The 22,651-nt window shown below is 44.2% G+C and overlaps 1 protein-coding gene across 9 annotated transcripts in view; it reads right to left on the reverse strand.

The window, feature by feature from the left end:
• The window catches only part of DCLK1 (doublecortin like kinase 1), a 339,558-nt gene extending 324,809 nt beyond the window's left edge, over positions 1-14,749 (reverse strand). For 7 of the 9 annotated variants that reach the window (XR_004346634.1, XR_004346635.1, XM_032610863.1 and 4 more), the window contains exons 1-2: positions 14,427-14,737; positions 9,318-9,712 (exon numbers count right to left, since the gene is read on the reverse strand). Coding sequence is in view for 7 of the 9 variants with exons in the window: in XM_032610863.1 (XP_032466754.1) it covers positions 9,318-9,693 (376 nt within the window). In the remaining 2 variants the exon portion in view is untranslated. Of the gene's footprint in view, positions 1-9,317; positions 9,713-14,426 lie in introns of all 9 variants that reach the window. The other 2 variants (XM_032610859.1, XM_032610865.1) reach the window with 2 other exon arrangements.
• Between the last annotated feature and the right edge of the window lie 7,902 nt (positions 14,750-22,651).

Below are 22,651 nucleotides of genomic sequence, written 5' to 3' on the forward strand. Positions count from 1 at the left end.
ACAGTGCAGTAAAGGGATAGTCTGATTGATATTAATATGTCTTTCTCAAAAAATAAAAACGGTGCCAGGGACAAACAAGTTAAGAGAAAAACTGCAGGAGGCAACAAGGTCAAAGTGTTTATGCATGATCAGACCCAGGTTTTAGAAAGACCACACTGGCTGTGGTTGAAGGCACGGCTGAAGGCAGGACGTGGGGGAGACAGAGGTCAGGAAGCTACTTAGAAAGCTATTCTAATAGACCAGGAGAGGAGCTGGAGAACAAAAGTTCACACCTCCGCATTAGGAACAGAGAGAAATGGCTGCCCTGAGGAGTACTTAACAGAATCAACCGACTGGATTGAAGAATTGGCAATTGATTGGATGCAGCGCTCATGGCAATAGAGTCGACAACAACACTGAAATGATGGCATTGAAACCTGTTTGGGCCAACTTCCCATATACCACAACAGAACAAATGAGAAGGGGAACATGTTTGGATTAGATGGTAAGGAAGAAAATGAACTTGGTTGTGCACATAATGAATTTGAAGTTCCTAGGAGCCAACCAGTTGGAGATTTTCCAGCAAGCAGTTAGAAAATATGGGTCTGGGGTATGGGAAGGAGATGCACGGGCTAGCTGCAGCTATGCGAACTGAAGAAAATGCTCAGAGAGACCCCACCCAGCTGGACAGGATGAAATCCAGGCAACAGCAGTACTGAGAGTGCCCAGAGATGGAGGTGCCACTGAAGGGAACTGAGAGAAATCAGGTGCCTGGAGCCATGGAAACCAAGGGGTGGTGAGTACATGGCGGGGAAAGACCCAGACATCACCATCCAAGGCTCCAGGAACAGCAGCAAAGATAAGGTTTCCTAAGAAATCACTGGCCTGGCCATTAGGAGGCCACATGTGGCCTCGTAACAGCCACTTCAGTTGGATAATGATGTCAGACTGCTTTCGTTCATTCGTTTATCCATTCATTCTCTCTTTCCTCTTTCTTCCAGTGATATTTATTGAGTCCTTGCTACTACCATGATAGACAGTGAGGACATCAATGGCTCCTGACTTCCAGAGACACTGATAGAAAATAAGCAAGTATATTACAGTGTAATGATGCTAATCAAGGGGCTGATGTATGATTGGATGTTGAGGAAGTAGAGACAGCAAATGCAGATATTCTCATGGTAGAAGAGCCAGGGGTTGAGAGGTAAGCAAGACAAAGGCAAGAACCGTTTAGATTGTGGGAGACTTGTTCAGTAGGTTGAGGGGACAAGACTGGAGATGCTATTGGCAGAACAGGTTAACTTAATGTTTGTCATCAGTAGATCTTGTTGTAACCCATGCCATGCTACCTGTAATCCTCACCGCGATACTGTGAGCTAAGAACTAACAGACCCCTCCTCCCAGAGCACACTGACCCACGAGGAGCTAGGGAGCTTGCTCAGTGCCACCCAGCCAGGAAAGGCGGAAGCAGCTTCAGTTGCGGCCGGTCGGCCTGCGGAGCCAGGACTGCAGCCTGATGCCATCGTGCACCCTCAGGAGAACACCCATCTGACCCTCCTCCCAGAGACAAGGAGGCCCAGAGGTGGGCGAACACAAGGAAAGAGAGCAGCTGAGCCTAGTATCAATGGGTAACGGGAGACAAGCCAGAACAGAAGGAAGGGGCAGGAGCAGGACCACTGAGAGAAACACGATAAAGATGGAGAGCTGTATCCTCTATGTTCGCGGGAGAGCCGTGGTGAAGCACAAGTGCGGTATGCGATGCTTTGTCAGTGGCCTGGTCTCTGGGCAGGAAAACTCGTTTTAAGCCCACTGTACACGACAGGTGTCCTAAAGGACCTCATCTAAGAGAGGCTGTAATGGGAATGGAAAGCAGGGGCAAATACAGGTTCTATAAAAAGAAAAGAGAAAACAAGCTGAAAAAGGAAAACTAAGATATACAGTTTCAGCTTAGGAGACTATTACAACAGTACAGGAAAGAGATGAGAACAGTCAAGGGACAGGGATATGAGGGGTCATTATTTAATTTTTTTAAACGTTTTTGCATCTTTCAAAATTTTCTATAATGCTCACTGTATAAAATGTGCCACTCCTTCAGCCATAAAAAAGAATGAAATAATGCCATCTGCAGCAACATGGATGGACCTAGAGATTATCATATTAAGTGAAGTCAGACAGAGAAAGACAAATATCATATGATATCTCTTATGTGTGGAATCTAAAAAAATGACACAAAGGAACTTATTTGCAAAACAGAAATCGACCCACAGACATAGAAAATAAACTTATGGTTACCAAAAGGGATAGCGGGAGTTGGGGGGTGGTGGTGAGATAAACCAGGAGTTTGGAATTAACATGTACACATTAGTATATATTAAATAGATATAAATAACAAGGACCTGCCGTATAGCACGGGGAACTATATTCAATTTCTCATAGTAACCTATAATGGAAGAAAATCTGATAGAGAATAGATATATATGTATGTATAACTGAATCACTTTGCTGTACCTGAAAGTAACACAACACTGTAAATTAATATACTTCCATTAATAAATGGTTAACAAAAAAGTAATACTTTTAAAACAGTATTGAGGACTTGAAAACTATAATAATGGGTGGTGAAAAGGAGCAAACAAACTGAAGAAATGTCTTAAGCAGAATCAACAGTAAGTTGTGACAGCTTGGATTTGCGGGATGAAGAGAAGGAGAAGCCAAAGGTGATGCTGAAATTCGATGGTGACACCATTTAACAAGATGCAGAAGATGAGAAGAGGATTAAATTCGGGATAACCTAAGAGAATGGGTTCACATCTATACATGTTGAGATGAAATGACTCAGGATTAGAGTATACGGTGAATATATCCAGGTGGCTGGAGCGCTGAAGGAAAGTCTGATCTGGGACTAATTGGCCTTAAAAGGGTGGTTAAAATAATGGAGTTGATGACGTCACAGTAGATGATCCAAGACAGGAAAGTGAAGGGACCTGTGTATAAAGGTGAGGCCAGTAACGAGGAAAACAGAAAATCACCCTTTGGACACCTTCCTAATCACTGGTACAGGCAAAATCCAGCAAGAAATGCCAAAATTCATGGTGAAAGTTATTTACATAGCCGCAAAGTTCCTCCTCAAAATATTTATTAATTACAGAGGGGGAAAGAGTAACTTTAGAGTGAAGATAACTGGCAGACACCTCCTTGGTTAAATGGGTCATAGTTAACCTCACCAGCAACAAGACATGGCAACAGCACATACTCCTGAAATGATGCCCTGAGAAGGATGCAACCTCGCTTCTGTGGAATCCTTGCCACAAATGCATAACTTCAACCTAATCACCGGCTTAAACCAAGTTGAGGGACATGCTACAAAATAACTGACTAGCACTCTTCCAACTGTCAAGTCATTAAAGACAAAGAGAGATTCAAGAACTGTCACAGCTTGGAGGAGATGAAGGAGATAGGACAGCTAAATGCAATGTGTGATTCTGGAACAGAAAAAAAGGCCACTGGTGGAGAAACTGGTGAAAGCAAAATAAAGCCCATAGTTTAGTTACTAGTATTGTTCTCAAGTTAGTTTTTACTTTTGATAATTAATACCATGTCTGTGTAAGTCATTCCCTCATGAGAATCTGGGTCGAGTATATGGGAACTTTCTATCTTTGTGACGCTTCTATTAAGTACAAATTAATTTCAAAATAAAAACTTTTTTAAATGAGGCAGGTAGCCTGGAAAAAATAGAACTGAATCCTTTCCTCAAAATTATACTAATATGACTTTCATTAGAATATTTTTTAATGAAAACAAAAAACACTAGAAGAAAATAAGAGCAACAATTTTATAATCTCCGGGTACAGAGGACCCAAGGGGCAGGAAAATCAAGCCATAAATGAAAAGGCTGATTCATTTGATTATATAATTTTGTTAAATCTGGCAAAAAAAAAAAAATAAAAAAAATCACTAAGGACAATCTGGAAAAAAATACTTGAAATTAGTATCACAAAGGGCTAATATATTTAAAAGAAAAAAAAAAGAAAATCCTAGAAGTCAACCAAAAAAAGACCCCAACCTCGTAGAAAAATGGTCAAAAGCTATGAAGAGACAATACATATGGGAACATGAAAATTAAAACTATAAGAGGATACATGTTTTTCTTTCCTTAACAGATCAGCAAATGACAAAACATTTGGTAAAACACTGTCTTGTAGAAAAACAGCCACTCTCATATATTACAAATGGGGAGTACAAACTAGTACCACTTCTATGAAGGGAAATTTTGCAATGGCTCCTAAAACTTTAATGCTTGTACCTCTCTATCCAGCAATATTACTCCTAGGAATTGATCCTATGCATATTCTCCTACATGAGTGGAAAACTTAACATTCAAGGATATTCCCTGCAAAACTGTTTCTAATAACAAAGGATTGGACACAACCTAAAGGCCCATCAATAAAAGACTGGTTAATAAAAAATGGTACATTTGTAAAAAGGGTTACTCTGAAGTCAGGAAAAAGATCACAGTGGTTCTAGACTTGTGTTATGCTATATTGTTAAATGCACAAAGCAAGGTGCCAAACTGTAAGCACAGTATGTTAACTTACAGGCAACTGACATGTATCTTCTTAACAAGCACTGGCATCTTTGAGGAGATGGATACTCAAAAAAACTACTAATAGACTGTTGGCCGGGGATTTTAGAGAGGCATGCTTTATAGCTTTTCAAAACTTAATTAAAACAAAAAAAAACTCAATGCAGCAGGGGAGAGGCAAGGAGTAAGCTAGTGAATTAGAGGAAAAAAAACTAGATGATACCACGTCAAGGGAAAGGAAAATTGCCAAGAGAGCTGGGGGCCCTGGAAATCACGGTTGGAGAGAGATTCCCTGACTGTAGAGTGAAGTCTGGGTTTATTCCCGAGAGGTTAATTCTGATGCAGACTTGGGAAAAGCCCTTATGCTGGGGCTCGGGAGTCAGGCAGTGTCCATGGTGGGGCGGGGGTGCGCCGGGGGTGGTCACAGCATGTGTGGGAGCTGAGGAAGAGAGGGGCCTGTTTCTACTACATGCAGAGTTCATGTACCAATTAACTTACGTATATCCGGAAGATAGCATCCTTGCATCGTTTTTATCCTAAGGCTTAAAGGGAACGCTCTGGCCCTTTCAGACCTACATTCACACAAGATGTTAAAAGATGTTACTGAGACAGTAAAAAGATCAGTGGACGCCCGGGGTTAGGGGCAGGGTGGGATGAAGAGGCAGAACACAGAGGATTTTCAGGGCAGTGAAACTCTTCTGTGTGATACCACAGTCATGGATATATGTCATTGTAACTCCGTCCAAACCCACAGAAGGTACGACACCAAGGATGAGCCCTCGTGTAAACTACGGACTTGGGGTGATAAATGACGTGTCGGTGCCGGCTCACTGACTGTAACAAGCGTACCCCTCTGGTGATAGTGGGAGACGGTGTTCACGTGTGGGAGCAGGGGGACATGGGAAACCTCTGCATTTTCTGCCAACCTAAAACTGCACTAAAAAAAGTCTGTTTAAAAGTGTGGGTTAGGAGAATGCCTATTCCTCCACACACATCACTAACACCTGAGCAACCCACAGAGAAAAACCAATCAATCAGGGTGCTGCTTGGTATGTAAATTACATCTTTCTCCTAATGGTTCAAAGGTTTTAAGTGTTACTCCTTCATTTATCCTCGCAACATCTGCATAGCTACAGTGGAATACAAATGGTGTAAACTGGGTAAAAAGAGGCAATATTGGGAAAATGAGGCCACGTCTCAAGGTGAATCACCTGCAGAAATAGGCCTGCAATTCAACTTTCCTTATTGAGCAACACGGCTTTTTTTAAACATATAAAGGCCATTTTGAAAGCAAACAACTAGGAGTGTCATCCATGGTCTACTCTGAGGTGCATGCATGTACATGTGTGTGTGTAAACATACATGCACAGATAGACACACAATCAAGCATATACCTACCTACACACACACACACACACACACACACACACACACACACACACTCATACAGTTATACTCCAGGCCGAGAGCTAGCTTTATCAACATTTTTAAGCCAAATTTAGGCATAATAATAATACAACAGTGAAAGTGACCAGCAGACCGTTATAAATAAAGAAACTCACATACATCATCATCAGAATTTCTAGTCTGAGATAAGTGAGAATGAACAAACACAAAAAAACATTACAAGTCAGATATACTTGTCGCAGCACTCACTAAAAGGATTTAACTTAAAATGCAAACGTCATCATGTTGGAAGGGGAAATGAGAAGCTAATAACATGCACTGACGTTTACATAAAATTAGTATGTAAAGTGGGAGCTATGAACCTAATGATGGATGTGAAGCAACGGTTTGCATTTTATCAGACTAAGCAAAAAACATAATTGACAAAGAGGCAAATCTAAATGAATTTCCAGCTATTTCAACACTAAGTGCAGCTGCATGAGAACTGTCAGTGTTATAAATGAAAAAAAAAATCTGTTTAAACTGAAAAAAAATTTTAAACGCAGCCAATAAGTGAACTTACCTACTTTACTGAAGTTACCATTTATTTAATCAGAAAAAGGCATTTTTTTCCAAAAAGGAATTTTTTTAACATCAGAATATTCAATCTGCAGTTAACTTCTTATTGATCAAGGAGAAAGATGTTTGAGGGCAAATGAAAATAGTAAAGTGTTTCTGGGAGCAGTATCTGCCATTCCTGGAATTAAGTCAAGGTTAAAAATATTTGTTTTCAAGAAGAAGCTAATACAATAAGATTTCATTTAAAAGCCACTAAGAATATATATATATATATATCTTAATCACTTTGCTGTACACCAGAAATTAACACAATATTGTAATCGACTATACTTCAATTTTAAAGAGCCACTAGTACCACCCCCACTCAGTATCTTACTGGTGGCAGTTATGAGCTCAAGGGCTGGTACCAGCGGGTTCAAATCTTAACTCTACTATTTCTTGCTGTGCGACTCTGGCAGATCACTTAACCACGCTGTGCCTCACTTTCCTCATCTTACTGTGAGGATGATAACAGTACCTACCTCCGAGGATCATTGTGAGAATGAAAAATGTTCATACATGCAAGACACATGCTCGATATCTGCGAGCTATCATTATCATCATCACTCAGGACAGTAGTGCTCTCTCAGGGCAGGTGTTCTTTTGTGCTAAAAAACTGACAAAGAAGATGGTGGCGAGCATGCCATGATTTTGCTGGTCCCTGGATATAAAGTACTGTCATTTCCCACCTCTCACACCTTCTCCTTGGCGGATGGGAATCATGGGAATATCTCTGCCACTTCTGAGTGAAGATCGATCCTGGGTGAGAAACTGACTGAAGCAACCCTCCCCCCGCACAGATGTTGCACAAGTGACTCTAGACCAGAGAATGCCAAGCCCAGGATGTCTTAGAAGGTGCTTTGAGGTCCTGGCATATTTTCCCCTACAACACCATCTGCCCTCAAAGGGACTGCTTGGTGACTGTTCATACACCTGGCTTTGTACTTGATCTTTTCCCAGATGCTCTGGAATATCTCACCAAATTATTTATCCTGTATTTTTCCAAGGTCATGAAAAAGACAAGGCACAAAAATCAAAGCTGATAACACAAATATTCTATGTTCATTCTTCCCCTTTAATTTACTGGAAGTTCCAGCATCTGAGAAGGAAAAAAGGCCCAAGTCTACAGGTTTCTTGGCAGGGCGATGAGTCATCGAAAAAGAGATGTTGAATTCCCACAAAATAAACATAACCAAACCACCTCCACACCCTCTCAAGTGCAGTCATACTGTGAGTGGGACTGGCATCCCTGCCAAGGGATCAAGGGAAGAGAAATGGGAGAAAGACAGAGAAGCCCTCAGCCTTGAATCACGTACAAACTCTGATTCCAAAGGAAGACCAGTAGTGCTTGCCTGTGTGCAGTCAGGGCATGGCATTCGTCCAGGATCCAGACAGACTGCAGGGCCTGGGCAAAATACATCCGGAGTAAAGATGAACTCGGGGTGAATCAAGCTCTCCCCACATTCCCAACTTCCTTTCCCGTGTTGCTTTTGCACTAATATTTCATGAGGACCTTGAGACCTCAACTTAGAAAAATCTACTCTCCAAAGAGGATCGGCTACCCTCATTTACATCTCAGCATGAATTTAATCCTGGTTATTTTTCTCCCAAGGTATTTTACTTCAATTATGATTTCTAAGGTGATTAGAGACCTCACGCCCTGTTCAAACAGGGTCAGTCCTGAGACACGTGTATTCCAGAGAAGGCAACCTACTCTGCCTGCAAAAGACACCAGGCCTCATCCGTGGACCCAAATAGTCCTATTTCCACATGAAATGTCTAAAATAGGTAATCACTGTTACCCTACGTTAAACTTAACAAAATAAACTGAGCAGGTTAACTCCTCCAAACACCACAGAAAGACAACAATCCTTTTAAACTTAAAATCAGTCAAACCTTAAAATAATTTTAAAATTTAAATGCGTCATATTGGAAAAGAACAGGCAGCAAATCTAACTTTTGGTCCAGCAACAACACTATCTTACCATGTACGCACAGACACATGTCACTTGAATGTTGGGGCCCTCAGTCTCCAGTGATTAAAATTAATAGGTTTGATACCTATCTAAGATTCCTTAAAACTCAAAATGTCATGATCTATTAGTTATTTTCGGTTCAAGTACTTTCACACATGTGGTAGCAAAGTTCAATTTGCAGCTAGAAAATAAGTAAGAACTATGTGATTAAAGATATAAAAATGGGACTTTCAAAATTAACATAGCACGGTGTGAGAAAAAATAGAGAGGATGCTGTAGAATTAAGATACTTTTTCCCTCAGCCCATTATTATAAGCTACCTGATCGAATACCATTAGGTTTGTTGGGGTTTTTCTTTTTTTTTTTTTTTTTTTTTTTTTTTTTTTTTTATGCGTTACGCGGGCCTCTCACTGTTGTGGCCTCATCCCGCTGCGGAGGACAGGCTCCGGTACGCGCAGGCTCAGCGGCCATGGCTCACGGGGCCCAGCCGCTCCGCGGCATGTGGGATCCTCCCAGACCGGGGCACGAACCCGCGTCCCCTGCATCGGCAGGCAGACTCTCAACCACTGCGCCACCAGGGAAGCCCGGGGTTTTTTCTTTTTACGCTACTGTACAGACAAGTGAACTCTCCACCATGTGGTACAGTAAGGATCACAGCCACAAGGCTGAATGCTGTCTCTTAGAGATCAAGCAGAAGATGGTGAGAATAATATGGACCTGTGGGAACCGAAGCCATATGCCCTAGGGTCACTTGGGAGGTATCTCCCAGCTCTCACCTTCCAGCAGCTGGTCCAGGCTGGAAATCTTCTTGAGCCCATCAATGGTGTAGATTGTTCTCACCCCCTGGGGCAAATTCACGTTATCCGACAGAGTTCGGGTCAAATCAGCCAGCAGGGCCTCAAAAGATCGGAACCGGTCTGGGGAGATGGCATACACAATCCCTTTGAAGTATCGATCTCCGTTTCGATAGAAACGAACTTTCTTGGCCTTCTTCTCAGAGCTGAGGGTCTGCAGCGTGCGGGTTCGGTAGAAGCTGCAGTGGGCGCTGTGCGTGGGGCTGGGCAGCCCGTTCACCCGCGACCCTCGGCTGTATCTCTGCGCCTTATCCCTTTCATCGAAGTGCTCCAACTCCATGTCTCTGCCGAAGGACATGACGGAGTTAAAGTTGAACCTGGGAGGCACAGAAACACAAACAGCCACACAAAGATGTTATTTTTGCACCCTGATTTGAAAGGCTCAGCTTGAGAGCAGCTGATGGAGATATTGCTATAATCGATGATATGTTTGATATGAATTATCAAGTTGGGAGAGAAAAGACAAAGAAATAGAAGAGGCAGACCCAGTGGAAACAGCTTATTAATCAACCCCAGCTTTGTCAGAATATGGCTGTACGCATTGACCACCTAGCACGTCAGGCTTTGAACAGCTATTGTTTCCAACAGTCACAACAAACCTTTCAAAGTATTGTTAACCTGATTTACAGATGAAGAAACTGAGGCACAGAAAAATTTCTCCAAGTAATTCAGTTGAGAAATGCCTGAATCAAGAACTCTGCCCCAGGTTTGCCTGACTTCAAGGGTAGGTAGGAAATGAGCTTTCATTTCACTACAGGGCTAAAGATTCAAGATATAGTGGTCGTGGTGGACCAGGAATCAAAAGAGGGCAGGTATCATTTAAGAGTCAGATTGTAAACATTTTACCTAGTGTTTGTACTCTGCATGGCTAGACCAAGAGCAAACAATCTGTAGATTCTACCAACTTAAAAGAGATTTTCCAGCATATTCACATATTGAATTGAAATTTACTTAAAAAGTGGACTCACCATAACTCATTTACTTATATTTAATGCTTCATATAAGGTGGATTAAAAAAAAAGAAGAAAAAGAAAGGTGGGGGAGGGAGGAGAAAGGGAAGGAGGCAGGGGCAGAAAAGAAGAAGGAAAAAGAGACACAGCACAGCAATAAGAACAAGAAGAAGGAATGGAAGTTACTTCTTTGGGACACTTGGCCTTTCCTTCCACTAAGGCTCTCTCTGTCTGTGGTTGAGAAAATCGAGATTTGAAGATGTTGACCGAGACCTGACCCCGTATGAACTGCGTAACCTTGAGAAATCTACTTGTTCAACATCTTTAAGCCTCGATTTCCTGAATCACACATGGAAAAGATAACAGTACCTACCTCATAGTTAACATCAGCTATTAAGTAAGTTAAAACACATAAAGCACTTAGGGTAATGTCTACCCTGTGATAAGTATTAATATTTTTATTAATAAAATCTGCCTTTCTGTTCCTGACTTTGTCGCAAAAAGACCTAGTAGGAACAGAATCTCTCCCTCCGGTAAGGGAGGCCCCAGGTGAGCTTCCCCCAGCCCCACCCCCCGCCGCGGATTTCCAGCTCATGACCTTCTAAAAGGTACACCTGTGCCCCTACGTCCCCATTTGACTTTCCATGGAGCCCTGTCATCAGCTGCTGCCTCTGGGATCAATTCGTCCTTGCTCAGGGGTTAGCTGATAAGGGCTCGTGCTGTTGCCCCTCACAGGGGATCCGTGTTTTAAACAGGGCAATCTAGAAAGTGGGAAAACCTCAACATTCAAAGGAAAGAAGTTTCAAGGACAAAGTTTCAGGCATATTGAAATAAGAGTTTACGGGAAATGGAAAACTGGGGGCAAGAACCTTACAAGTGCTCCCCAAATCCCACCACACAGATGATGTCACCTTTCCGAAGGTCAGTCCAAACCAGCCCAAAGTACTGCCAAGCTTCCCTGACCCTTCCTTCACCCTCAGTCAACTGACCTCTGAGCCATTCAGAATGGCTACAAATTCATGCTCAAAAGCTTCATGCACTGCTAGAGACTGTGCACTCCTGAAATGAGTGGAGTGGAAAAAGCTCACATTTATTGAACGTCTATGACGTGCCTGACACTGTTACGTGGCGATCAACTGCTGTGTAACATGCTAAGAGCTCCCTCTAAACCTCCTGCCAGTCCAGTGAGGGAGGGGTATTATTGTGACTGAGGATGAGTGCAGGATGTATCCAGGGTCCCAAAGACAGAACTGAGGGCCTTGGGACTTGAACCCAGATTCACTCCAACTGCCTCTGAAGCTGGCACTCCCTCCTTTCCGACTTGTGCACTCTGTCCTAGAGGCCTAGACCCCCTGGGATTGGCCCATCGTCACATGTAAAGTAAGGTGTTTAAAGCCCTCACTCCTCACTAGCTCTGTGACCTTGGGCAGGCCACTTAACTGCCAAAGACGCTGTGTGCACAGAGACCAGACAGTGGTCTCCAGGCCATCAACGTTTTCACCTACTCGTGATTCTACAGCTGACCCTGCTGGGGGGAGGGAGCGGTGGGCTGGGATTCAATCTGGAGTGATTATTAGTTCTGTGTATTTTTTTTCCTCCAAATATGAAAACTGCCTCATGCCACTCAATAACTTCACTTTTAGTCTAAATTTGCATTTTCCAGAAAAAATATACCATATATAGGTAGGTATGAAGTGGTTGCATTGATTTTGAAGTTAGATAACTTCAAAACAATTATTAGTTGATATCCAATCCTTCAGAGAGCTATTAATTAACAGAGCCAATATTTTGCCCATGATATCATAACTGCTCCTACTCTTTTTATTTGTTTTTAAAAGGAGTTCTTTTGTCTTCCAAAAGGGATGTGTGTGTTGGGGGATGATGCTGCCAGTACTCAAAAACCCATGCCACCTCACTAGACTCTTCAAACTTCGTAAAGTATAAAGGTCAGATTGGCTGTTGAAGGTTTTATTTTTTATATGCAGTGATCATTCTTCCAACCCTAGGCATTTCCTTCCAAATCCAAATCAACCAAAAGAAAACATGCAGGACATGCAGAAAGGATGGCACAATTGTGTCACCAGAGTGCAAATCTAATTCCAAGGGGCTCTTGTTGATTCGCAATCTGCAAAGGTCAAATTATTTAGCAATTGTTGGAATTCCCTTGAGGGAATGGGCTTCTAGAACCAACAATTCCACCCCAATTGGAAAAAAAAAAAAAAAAAGATCAATTTAAAATAGAGAAAAGTTGATTTTATTTGTATATTTCTCCAAACTGGATCATGTGTTCAACCACAGCAGGGCCCACATCTTTTACTTCCCTTCACTTAGTCTGCCCCAGAGTAGGCAATGATGTGGGTGACAAAGAAAAACCACACTCCAAGGGAAATCATTCTCAAGGCTACAGCTACCACTAAATGAAATGTCGAAAACCACACTAGACATCCTCGTGTTCCAGATATTATGTGTGGCTTCAAAATAGGTATTCTTTCCCTTGCTTGGCTGGCTCAGCAATTCCACTGGCTTAGTCATATATTCGGATCAAGAGCTCCTGAAGAAGATTCACCGGGCTTCCACAGGTCCCCACTTTCTGCAAGGAAGCTGGCTAGAGGGCACAGCCATGCGTTCACAGGCCATGGATGGCTAAGGGCCTGGGCACACATGTGTCCTGGGACCGAGAAGGTAACTGCACCACCTAAGCCACAGAGGTCCCAGAGGCTTGGGTGGTGAAGACCCGGCCTGGGTCTTATCAGAGATTTTCCTATAAACACTGCCAGGCCAAGAAATCAGCTTCTTCGACTGCTCTCTATGGGATTTCTCACCATTTTGAAGAAACTGTGTGTTCATCCTTCTCTAGATGAGCACACGAGTTCCTGTTTTGGAGATTACACACACACCAAGAAATAATTTGGATAAACGCTACCTACCACATCTAAGTAGATGCTAGACCTGGAGGTCCCAAGGCACATTTTGCCAGTGGGATTAGGATGTAGGTGGATGGCCAGGCACGCACGAAGAAGCAAACACACCTTCAGTGTGCATGCACCACCCTGGACACAGATATCACAGGATGTGTGCATACCTTTTACACTGTTCCTACATATAACCTCTCTTAAAATCCTTCTGACCCGCATTCATGTGACATTTCATACTTAAAAGGCCGTCCTACTTTCCCGGCGAAAAGAGATATATTTAGGAACATTCATAAAACGTATTCATGGAACACCCTGCCGTGTGGCCGCTGAACGCGTGTGCACCAGAATCTGGACACACATTCACAGAGGCGGGGAGAGCAAGCCGGCCTGAATGAAACCTTTCAACCGCTCCAGCTCCTGCAAGCATCTCCTGGCCCAATGCAGCAGCGATTCCGAGCAGACCCGGTTTTCAGCAGCGGCCTCTTTTGTGGGGGGCCGTGCGGGGCTGGGCATGCGTTTCCCCGCTAGGAGAGAAATGCCATTTCCTCTCCGCAGGCTGTTAGCACTGCAGGTACTAATTTGTACACGGGGCAGCCACGCTGTCCCCAAGGGAACTCGAGGCCCCGCAAACGTGCTTGCAGCACCCACACTGCAGTCACCCCCCGGGCACGGATCGCCCCGTCCTCAATCACACACCACCCTCCCGGGCCCACGGGGAAGCACGCACACAATAAGAGGCCCGACCCGACCACTCCTTCTGGGCGCACACTTGGTCCTCACTCCGCGGCCAGTTCTGACAATGACAAACACCTGGCCCAGCTCCTCCGCCCTAGCTCTCCATCTCCACTAACAAGGCGGCCGAGAGAATGGGGGCCCCGCTCGCCCGACTCCCGTCCTCAGCCCGGTGGCACCAGACAAAAGAGGCAGGTGCCAGCAGCGCCCCAGGGCCGCCTGCACACACCGCCCCCGGCCGCGGCCGGGCAGCTCCTTTCGAGGAACGGCGGGAAGGGCGGCGGCGGCCGAAGGGGGGCGCCCGCCTGCCCTCCGCGCCCGCGCTCCCCTGGACCCCGCGGTTGCGGGAGGAGTCGGCGCTGTCGGGCCCCCTGAGGGGCCTCCCGGCCGGCCCGCCCCTCGGCTCCCTTCCCCGGCGAAAGCAAACCACGCACCGGTCTGCGGAGAAAACGCCGCCGGGGGGTCTTGTGGCCGCGCTCCGGGCCGCCTCCTGGTGCTGGTCTTCGCGGGGCTGGGTGCGGCCTGGACCGCGGGGCTGTGGGGCGGCGGCGGGGCCGAGGCTGGGCGGCGGCCGCTGCTGGACCGCGGGCGTCTGGGCTGCAGCCGTTTAGCGGAGGGACGCGCCTCGGCCGCTACTCATCGAAATGCGGCGATTCGCACAGCCTCACTCCTGCCTCTCTCCGGAGGAGGGCGGCGGCGGCGGCGGCGGCTGCGGGGCGCGCTCCCTGCTCTAGTGGCGCACTCGCTCCCCCCGCCCACCCCCGCTCCCTCCGCCTCCTCCGCACGTGCGCGCCCGGCGCCCCCGCCCCCTCTGGGCAGAGCGCACCCACCCACGGCTGCGCCCCGGGCCTCCTCCTCCCCTCGCCCTCTCCCGCCGCCGCGATCTCAGTGCATCTGGCTGGAGCAAACCCCCCTAACCTCCCCAGGCCCCGGGAGTGGTGTCTGGAGGATTGGGGCCGGTCGGTGGTGGGCCTGGGGACAGGCGGAGAGAACGTGGGACCGGGTCTGAACCAGGAAACGTGCAAGGCAGAGACGTGAGGTGTGGCCGAACCGTGAGACCCCCTCCCTCAGGGGAGGCAAGGGAAACAGTTCCTCCCCCCCACCCCCGCCACTGTACACACACTTCGATGTGACCTCGTGGTTTGACACCTTTCCCAGAATCATGAAAGCCAACGTGATGGCCCTGTCATCACTTCTCACGCAGGACACATCCATGCAGCACCTCCTGGGAGGACCATCCCCAGACCCTCCCAACCTACCCGCACTAGTGTCACCCTCAGGCCCCCTAATTGGGAAGGGCCAGATCTGCGCATAGATCCCACCCATAATCTCCACTTGACCCCCAGACTTGAGTCACCCTTGAAGCAGAGTGATCTCTGCCTTGGAGCTGAATATGTTGTCACAACAGGCCCTTGATAACTTAAAGGCCAAGTTTCGCTACTGGACCCCTCATGCCTGCCAAGGCTGGCGGTCAGCGCTGGAAAAGCCCCATGAGCTCACATAAGCCTCCGACACACACACACCCCAGGGGGCAGGAATGTTCTCAAAGCTCAGGTGCTCACAGCTTCCGCCAGTTTTTTGCACGGAAGTCCAAGAATCAGGTCGCAGACTTCTGGTGAACCTTAGCCTGGTTCAGTGGGCAGCTTGAATTTTGGTCCAGTTAACCTCCTGACTGTCCCTTGAGACATGTATTTGTCCCAAATACTGTACATACACAAATACACGTGCATCTCTCTCTTCCTGAGCTTACACTTTTCAATAGAAAATCAAAAATTTTTCTCTTGTCAGCTGAGCCATTATGTATTTGACTAGTTATTATTAATAAGAGCTATTCTGAAGTACTTTCAAAGTATTATGTAAATACTAACTAACTACCCTTTGTTATAAAAGGCAGCTCAAAAGAGATGCATGTTACATATTCAACAAGTGCTTCAATATTTATTTTTGAACTACTGAATAGCCCAGGGATGGGAGTACAGTGAACTCACCAAATTAACTAGATGCAAAGTACTGAGCCTGTTCCTTCAAATTCTAATCAGAATGAGGGCCAAGGGGTAAGTGCAGAGAAGAAGCCAAGTGTATTTTGAGAAGGGAAATCAAAGCTTCTGTTTATCCTTCCTGTGACAGATGCCAACTGATTTCTGCCAATATGCTAAACCAAGAAATATATTCCATCTCCTTGCCCCTATGGATATTCTGTCAGGGTCATTTCTTAAGCACTTTAAGTAGCTCAACTGTATCTTACCTCTCTCCTAGGTCTTCTTCTCTCTGGGATATGCAGATACTGTCCAAAGAAACACCTTTGAGTTTGATTCTCCCAGTTGCAATGTGCTCTCACTAGAAATAGTTGGGCATCATTAACCCTTTCAGGACACCAAAGGGCAACTGATAACTAGGTGGGCACACTGAATAGTACCCACCAGCCAATATACCATGGTTATATCATTTAGCCAGGACAGGAGGATGGTAACAAATGGCACCCAGTGACCTGACAGAAGTAACTACAGAAGTGCCTAAATTATTTCCAGGGTAGTCTTTGGCAAATCTAACTGCTATTCAATAATAATTCCTAACTGAAGTGAAATTTAATCAGGAAACTCCTAGTTCAAATAATTTTCAAAAAACTGACGTTATTTCCAATACATCACAAGGATACTGACCAGAGAAGTGACTAACCCTTTTCTCCATGAAAATCTGAAGGCAACAGAGGTCTCACTCTAACTCCCCAAAGCTAACTCTTTTTAAGCTGTGTGCCCCAATTGCTGCTCGAAGCAATCGCAGCTCTGCATCCTGCAAGATGACAATGGCTTGGACACTGTTCTGTCGGTGGCTCCTGTTAACTGAGCGCTTGCTTTTTGCTGTGCTGGGGGCTTTTGTACATTTTCTTATTTCATCCTTATAAGAACCATTCAAGGTAGGCATTACTATCCTCACCTAACAGATGAAGGAATTAGGCAGAGGGAGGTTACCTCATTTGCCCATGGTCACGTAGCTAATAAATCCCGAAGCCCAACTCCAATTTTTAAAATTCCTATGTTTTAAAATTCAAGTCACTGGGCTTCCCTGGTGGTGCAGTGGTTGAGAGTCTGCCTGCCGATGCACGGGAGGCGGGTTCGAGCCCAGGTCCGGGAGGATCCCACATGCCGCGGAGCGGCTGGGCCTGTGAGCCGTGGCAGCTGAGCTTGCGCGTCCGGAGCCTGTGCTCCACAACAAGAGAGGCCACAACAGTGAGAGGCCCGCGTACGCAAAAAAAAAAAAAATTCAAGTCACTTTCCAATTGCTATGCCCATATGCTTATAAAGCAATACCAAATTCTAATGTGAAGTGTAATCCCTTTTGAAAAAATGCAGCCTTTTAACCAATGGATTTATTATTTCATAACAGAGTGAGAACAACTCTTGCTGTTGTGCTGTAGTGATGGGTACCATCAGGTGTGTCTGCTCTGAGCTAAACGTTTTCATGAGAACATTTGCACTTCATGCTCGTCCACAAAGTTGATGGACAATCTTATCTAAAGGGTTTTTTTTTTTTCCTGAAATTAAGTTTTTCAGATAAAGCCAGGAAGATAAAGAAAACTAAAGAGTAATAATTTTTTAGGAACTTCTCTGGTGGTCCAGTGGTTAAGACTCTGCACTTCCAACCAGGGGGTGCAGGTTCGATCCCTGGTGGGGGAACTAAGATCCCACATGCCGCGAAGACCAAAATATATTTAAAAAAATTTAATTCTTAAAGAAAAAAGTAATAATTTTTTAGTTGACCACATACCTCTTTTCAGGTGCCTTTTATTGGCTTCTTCTTAGAACATGTACTCAATTACGCAGATTCAAAGAGAATTACAGAATAAGGGATGTTAGCAGTAAGAGATGTACTTCCTGTTTTTCCCTCTAGGAGGGGAAATTTACTGTGTCCCGTTCATGTCTCTTCAGTCCTCCTCTGGGACCAAGGGCATGCAGTGCTACTGGGCTAGAGTACCAAGCATATTTAGTGCCCACCACAACTGTGAGAAACAGTTTTATAGAATATGATCGTCATTTTAATTTTCCTTTGTATTTCTTTCCTTATGGTAAAGGCTCCTTATGGCATTTCCCACAGCATTTCCTAATTGCCTCTAATTACAGAACACTTCTGCCTTCTTCCAGAATGAAAGAAACTCCCTGATGAGGGCCCTTGCAGCAGCCGGTCCAGTTTTCACCCCGTGTGTGAATCCCCGCCACCACAAGTGGCCTCTCAGCCTCCACTCTGCTGCTTCTGAAGGTGGCACATGTGACACAGTGAAGAGAAATGAGATTACCCTCTGAGAGTTAGGCTAGATCAGGGGATTCTAGAAATAGTGAACGAGATCTCTAAATTTTTAACTGGCCATTTCTCTCTGGCTTGGCGTTCCAGACATGATGAGGGTCCAAACTACAAAAGGCTATGGACCTACACAAAGGAGCAAGGGACTCTACCACCCCGAGAGACCCTCCCTAAGCTGACAGAGAGCTTCCCAAAGCTCATCTCTCCTTTTCCTAAGTGTGATTTCCTTTAGTAGAGAGGGACTCAGCACAGCCCAGTCCCCTGCCAAGCAGCGCTGCAAATTAAACCCAGAGCCACTTTCCTCAACCTTGCCTGGTGGTTCTGGCTCTTCTGTTTGGATCTACAGGGGACAAATCGAATGGCCCTGCCATCTCCTTGACAGCCCTATTGTATTCTACCAAATTCTACTCCGCATTTCCTAGGAACCCCCAGCCCTTCAGCTGCTTCTCATATGACACGGCTTGGAAATGTCAGTGGTGCGCAGCTGTCAAAACCTCCCTCAATATCTGCCTCTAAGAACTGGACCCGGATGGCAACGGTGGTCTCACTAGGGAAGCTCCACGACTTCAGTTGTCCTCAACACACTACTTCTGTTAAAGGAACCGAACATCACATCAGCCTCCCTGGCAGGCACGCTGCACCATTGACTCATTCAGTCAATTAAAATCTCCATGCCTTTCACATGTTTGGCCCTTAAGGCCCCTTATTCTGTATTTGTTCAATTAGATTCGGGGGGCCTAAGTTCAGTGCTCTGTATTTTCCTTCTTAAATTGTGTGTTGTTATTTGATCCACCTTTCTAACCTGCTGAGTGGGATCCCTTCAGACACGTTATGTCACCACTACACGAGAGCGATCCCTCCAGCCTCCTGTCAGTCTGATTAACACCACACCCTCATCTCGTCTTGATAGTGGACAAAAGCTTTCAGTAGAACGTGGTCACAGCAGGCCATGTTAGCTACAGCAAATAAAAAACACGTTCTCTAACGGCAAATAAGTATCTAGAGATCCAGTGATCGCTGAAATTCACCTTTTTACATCTAGAATTATATCCTTGACTTTGTTGCTATTTCGAGGTCATAGGTATATTTATATTGATAGATCACTTTCAAGTTTTCATTCCTTCATCCATTCATCCAATAAATAATTTTCGAGTGTCTCCAATGTGCCAGGCACTGTGATAGGCGGGAACAATACAACCATGAGGTAGAATTGCAAATATCCTCTCCCCATGGCATTGACAGTCTGTAGGGAGTAGGATGGCAATTTACACAAATAATGACTTAATCCCAGTATCACTAAGTACCGTGAAGGAAAAGAACGAAGGGCTTCAGAGAGAGCTTGCCTTCCCTAAGGAAGTAACATTTAAGAAGAGACCTGAAGCTACCCAGCAGCAGGGTGGAAGAGTATGATCCCAAGCAGAAGAAATAGCCTTATGAAGACTGAGTGGGAAGCAGCTTGTTCAAGGAGCAAGAGATGGGCTGAGGACAGAGGAGGAAATTATTCTCTAAGAATTTAGATACACAAGCTAGGCCTCATGTAGGTTTGCAGCCTAAAGTCATACTTCCTGGGGGCTCCAAAAGCCTTCAAGTTCTCGATTCTCTTAAAAATGGTCCCCAGGAACTTAGGAGAAGTAAACTAAATCCTCATTGAAGAAACCCATCTTTAACCTAGGCCTCAAAAGATCACCACTTATAAACTTCCAAAGAATATAGGCTTATGGTTAAAAAAAAAAAAATCACAAAATATATCAGTAAAGAAGGCATCATAAGTATGAACTAGAAAAAGAAGAAGAAAATAGAATCAGAATCAAAATGATTTCTTTTTTTTTTTTTTTTTTTTTTTTTTTTAAACATCTTTATTGGGGTATAATTGCTTTACAATGGTGTGTTAGTTTCTGCTTTACAACAAAGTGAATCAGCTATACATATACATATGTTCCCATATGTCTTCCCTCTTGCGTCTCCCTCCCTCCCACTCTCCCCATCCCACCCTTCCAGGCTGTCACAAAGCACCGAGCTAATATCCCTGTGCCTTGCGGCTGCTTCCCCCCAGCTATCTACCTTACTACGTTTGTTAGTGTGTATATGTCCATGACTCTCTCTCGCCCTGTCAAAACTCACCCTTCCCCCTCCCCATATCCTTAAGTCCGTTCTCCAGTAGGTCTGCGTCTTTATTCCTATCTTACCCCTAGGTTCTTCATGACATTTTTTTTCCCTTAAATTCCATATATATGTGTTAGCATACGGTATTTGTCTTTTTCTTTCTGACTTACTTCACTCTGTATGACAGATTCTAGGTCTATCCATCTCATTACAAATAGCTCAATTTCATTTCTTTTTAAGGCTGAGTAATATTCCATTGTGTATATGTGCCACATCTTCTTTATCCATTCATCCGATGATGGGCGCTTAGGTTGTTTCCATGTCCTGGCTATTGTAAATAGAGCTGCAATGAACATTTTGGTACATGACTCTCTTTGAATTTTGGTTTTCTCAGGGTATATGCCAAGTAGTGGGATTGCTGGGTCATATGGTAATTCTATTTGTAGTTTTTTAAGGAACCTCCATACTGTTCTCCACAGTGGCTGAACCAATTCACATTCCCACCAGCAGTGCAAGAGTGTCCCCTTTTCTCCACACCCTCTCCAGCATTTATTGTTTCTTGATTTTTTGATGATGGCCATTCTGACTGGTGTGAGATGATATCTCATTGTAGTTTTGATTTGCATTTCTCTAATGATTAATGATGTTGAGCATTCTTTCATGTGTTTGTTGGCATTCTGTATATCTTCTTTGGAGAAATGTCTATTTAGGTCTTCTGCCCATTTTTGGATGGGGTTGTTTGTTTTTTTGTTATTGAGCTGCATGAGCTGCTTGTAAATTTTGGAGATTAATCCTTTGTCAGTTGCTTCATTTGCAAATGTTTTCTCCCATTCTGAGGGTTGTCTTTTGGTCTTGGTTATGGTCTCCTTTGCTGTGCAAAAGCTTTGAAGTTTCATTAGGTCCCATTTGTTTATTTTTGTTTTTATTTCCATTACTCTAGGAGGTGGGTCAGAAAGGATCTTGCTGTGATTTATGTCATAGAGTGTTCTTCCTATGTTTTCTTCTAAGAGTTTGATAGTTTCTGGCCTTACATTTAGGTCTTTAATCCATTTTGAGCTTATTTTTGTGTATGGTGTTAGGGAGTGATCTAATCTCATACTTTTACATGTACCTGTCCAGTTTTCCCAGCACCATTTATTGAAGAGGCTGTCCTTTCTCCACTGTACATTCCTGCCTCCTTTATCAAAGATAAGGTGTCCATATGTGCGTGGGTTTATCTCTGGGCTTTCTATCCTGTTCCACTGATCTATCTTTCTGTTTTTGTGCCAGTACCATACTGTCTTGATTACTGTTGCTTTGTAATATAGTCTGAAGTCAGGGAGCCTTATTCCTCCAGCTCCTTTTTTCGTTCTCAAGATTGCTTTGGCTATTCGGGGTCTTTTGTGTTTCCATACAAATTGCGAAATTTTTTGTTCTAGTTCTGTGAAAAATGCCAGTGGTAGTTTGATAGGGATTGCATTGAATCTGTAGATTGCTTTGGGTAGTAGAGTCATTTTCACAATGTTGATTCTTCCCATCCAAGAACATGGTATATCTCTCCATCTATTTGTATCATCTTTAATTTCTTTCATCAGTGTCTTATAATTTTCTGCATACAGGTCTTTCGTATCCTTAGGTAGGTTTATTCCTAGATATTTTATTCTTTTTGTTGCAATGGTAAATGGGAGTGTTTTCTTGATTTCACTTTCAGATTTTTCATCATTAGTATATAGGAATGCCAGACATTTCTGTGCATTAATTTTGTATCCTGCTACTTTACCAAATTCATTGATTAGCTCTAGTAGTTTTCTGGTAGCATCTTTAGGATTCTCTATGTATAGTATCATGTCATCTGCAAACAGTGACAGCTTTACTTCTTCTTTTCCGATTTGGATTCCTTTTATTTCCTTTTCTTCTCTGATTGCTGTGGCTAAAACTTCCAAAACTATGTTGAATAAGAGTGGTGAGAGTGGGCAACCTTGTCTTGTTCCTGATCTTAGTGGAAATGCTTTCAGTTTTTCACCATTGAGGATGATGTTTGCTGTGGGCTTGTCATATATGGCTTTTATTATGTTTAGGAAAGTTCCCTCTATGCCTACTTTCTGGAGGGTTTTTATCATAAATGGGTGTTGAATTTTGTCGAAAGCTTTCTCTGCATCTATTGAGATGATCATATGGTTTTTCTCCTTCAATTTGTTAATATAGTTTATCACATTGATAGATTTGCGTATATTGAAGAATCCTTGCATTCCTGGAATAAACCCCACTTGATCATGGTGTA

This window comes from Phocoena sinus, chromosome 18 (genome assembly GCF_008692025.1).
Source record: "Phocoena sinus isolate mPhoSin1 chromosome 18, mPhoSin1.pri, whole genome shotgun sequence".
Lineage (NCBI taxonomy): Eukaryota > Metazoa > Chordata > Mammalia > Artiodactyla > Phocoenidae > Phocoena > Phocoena sinus.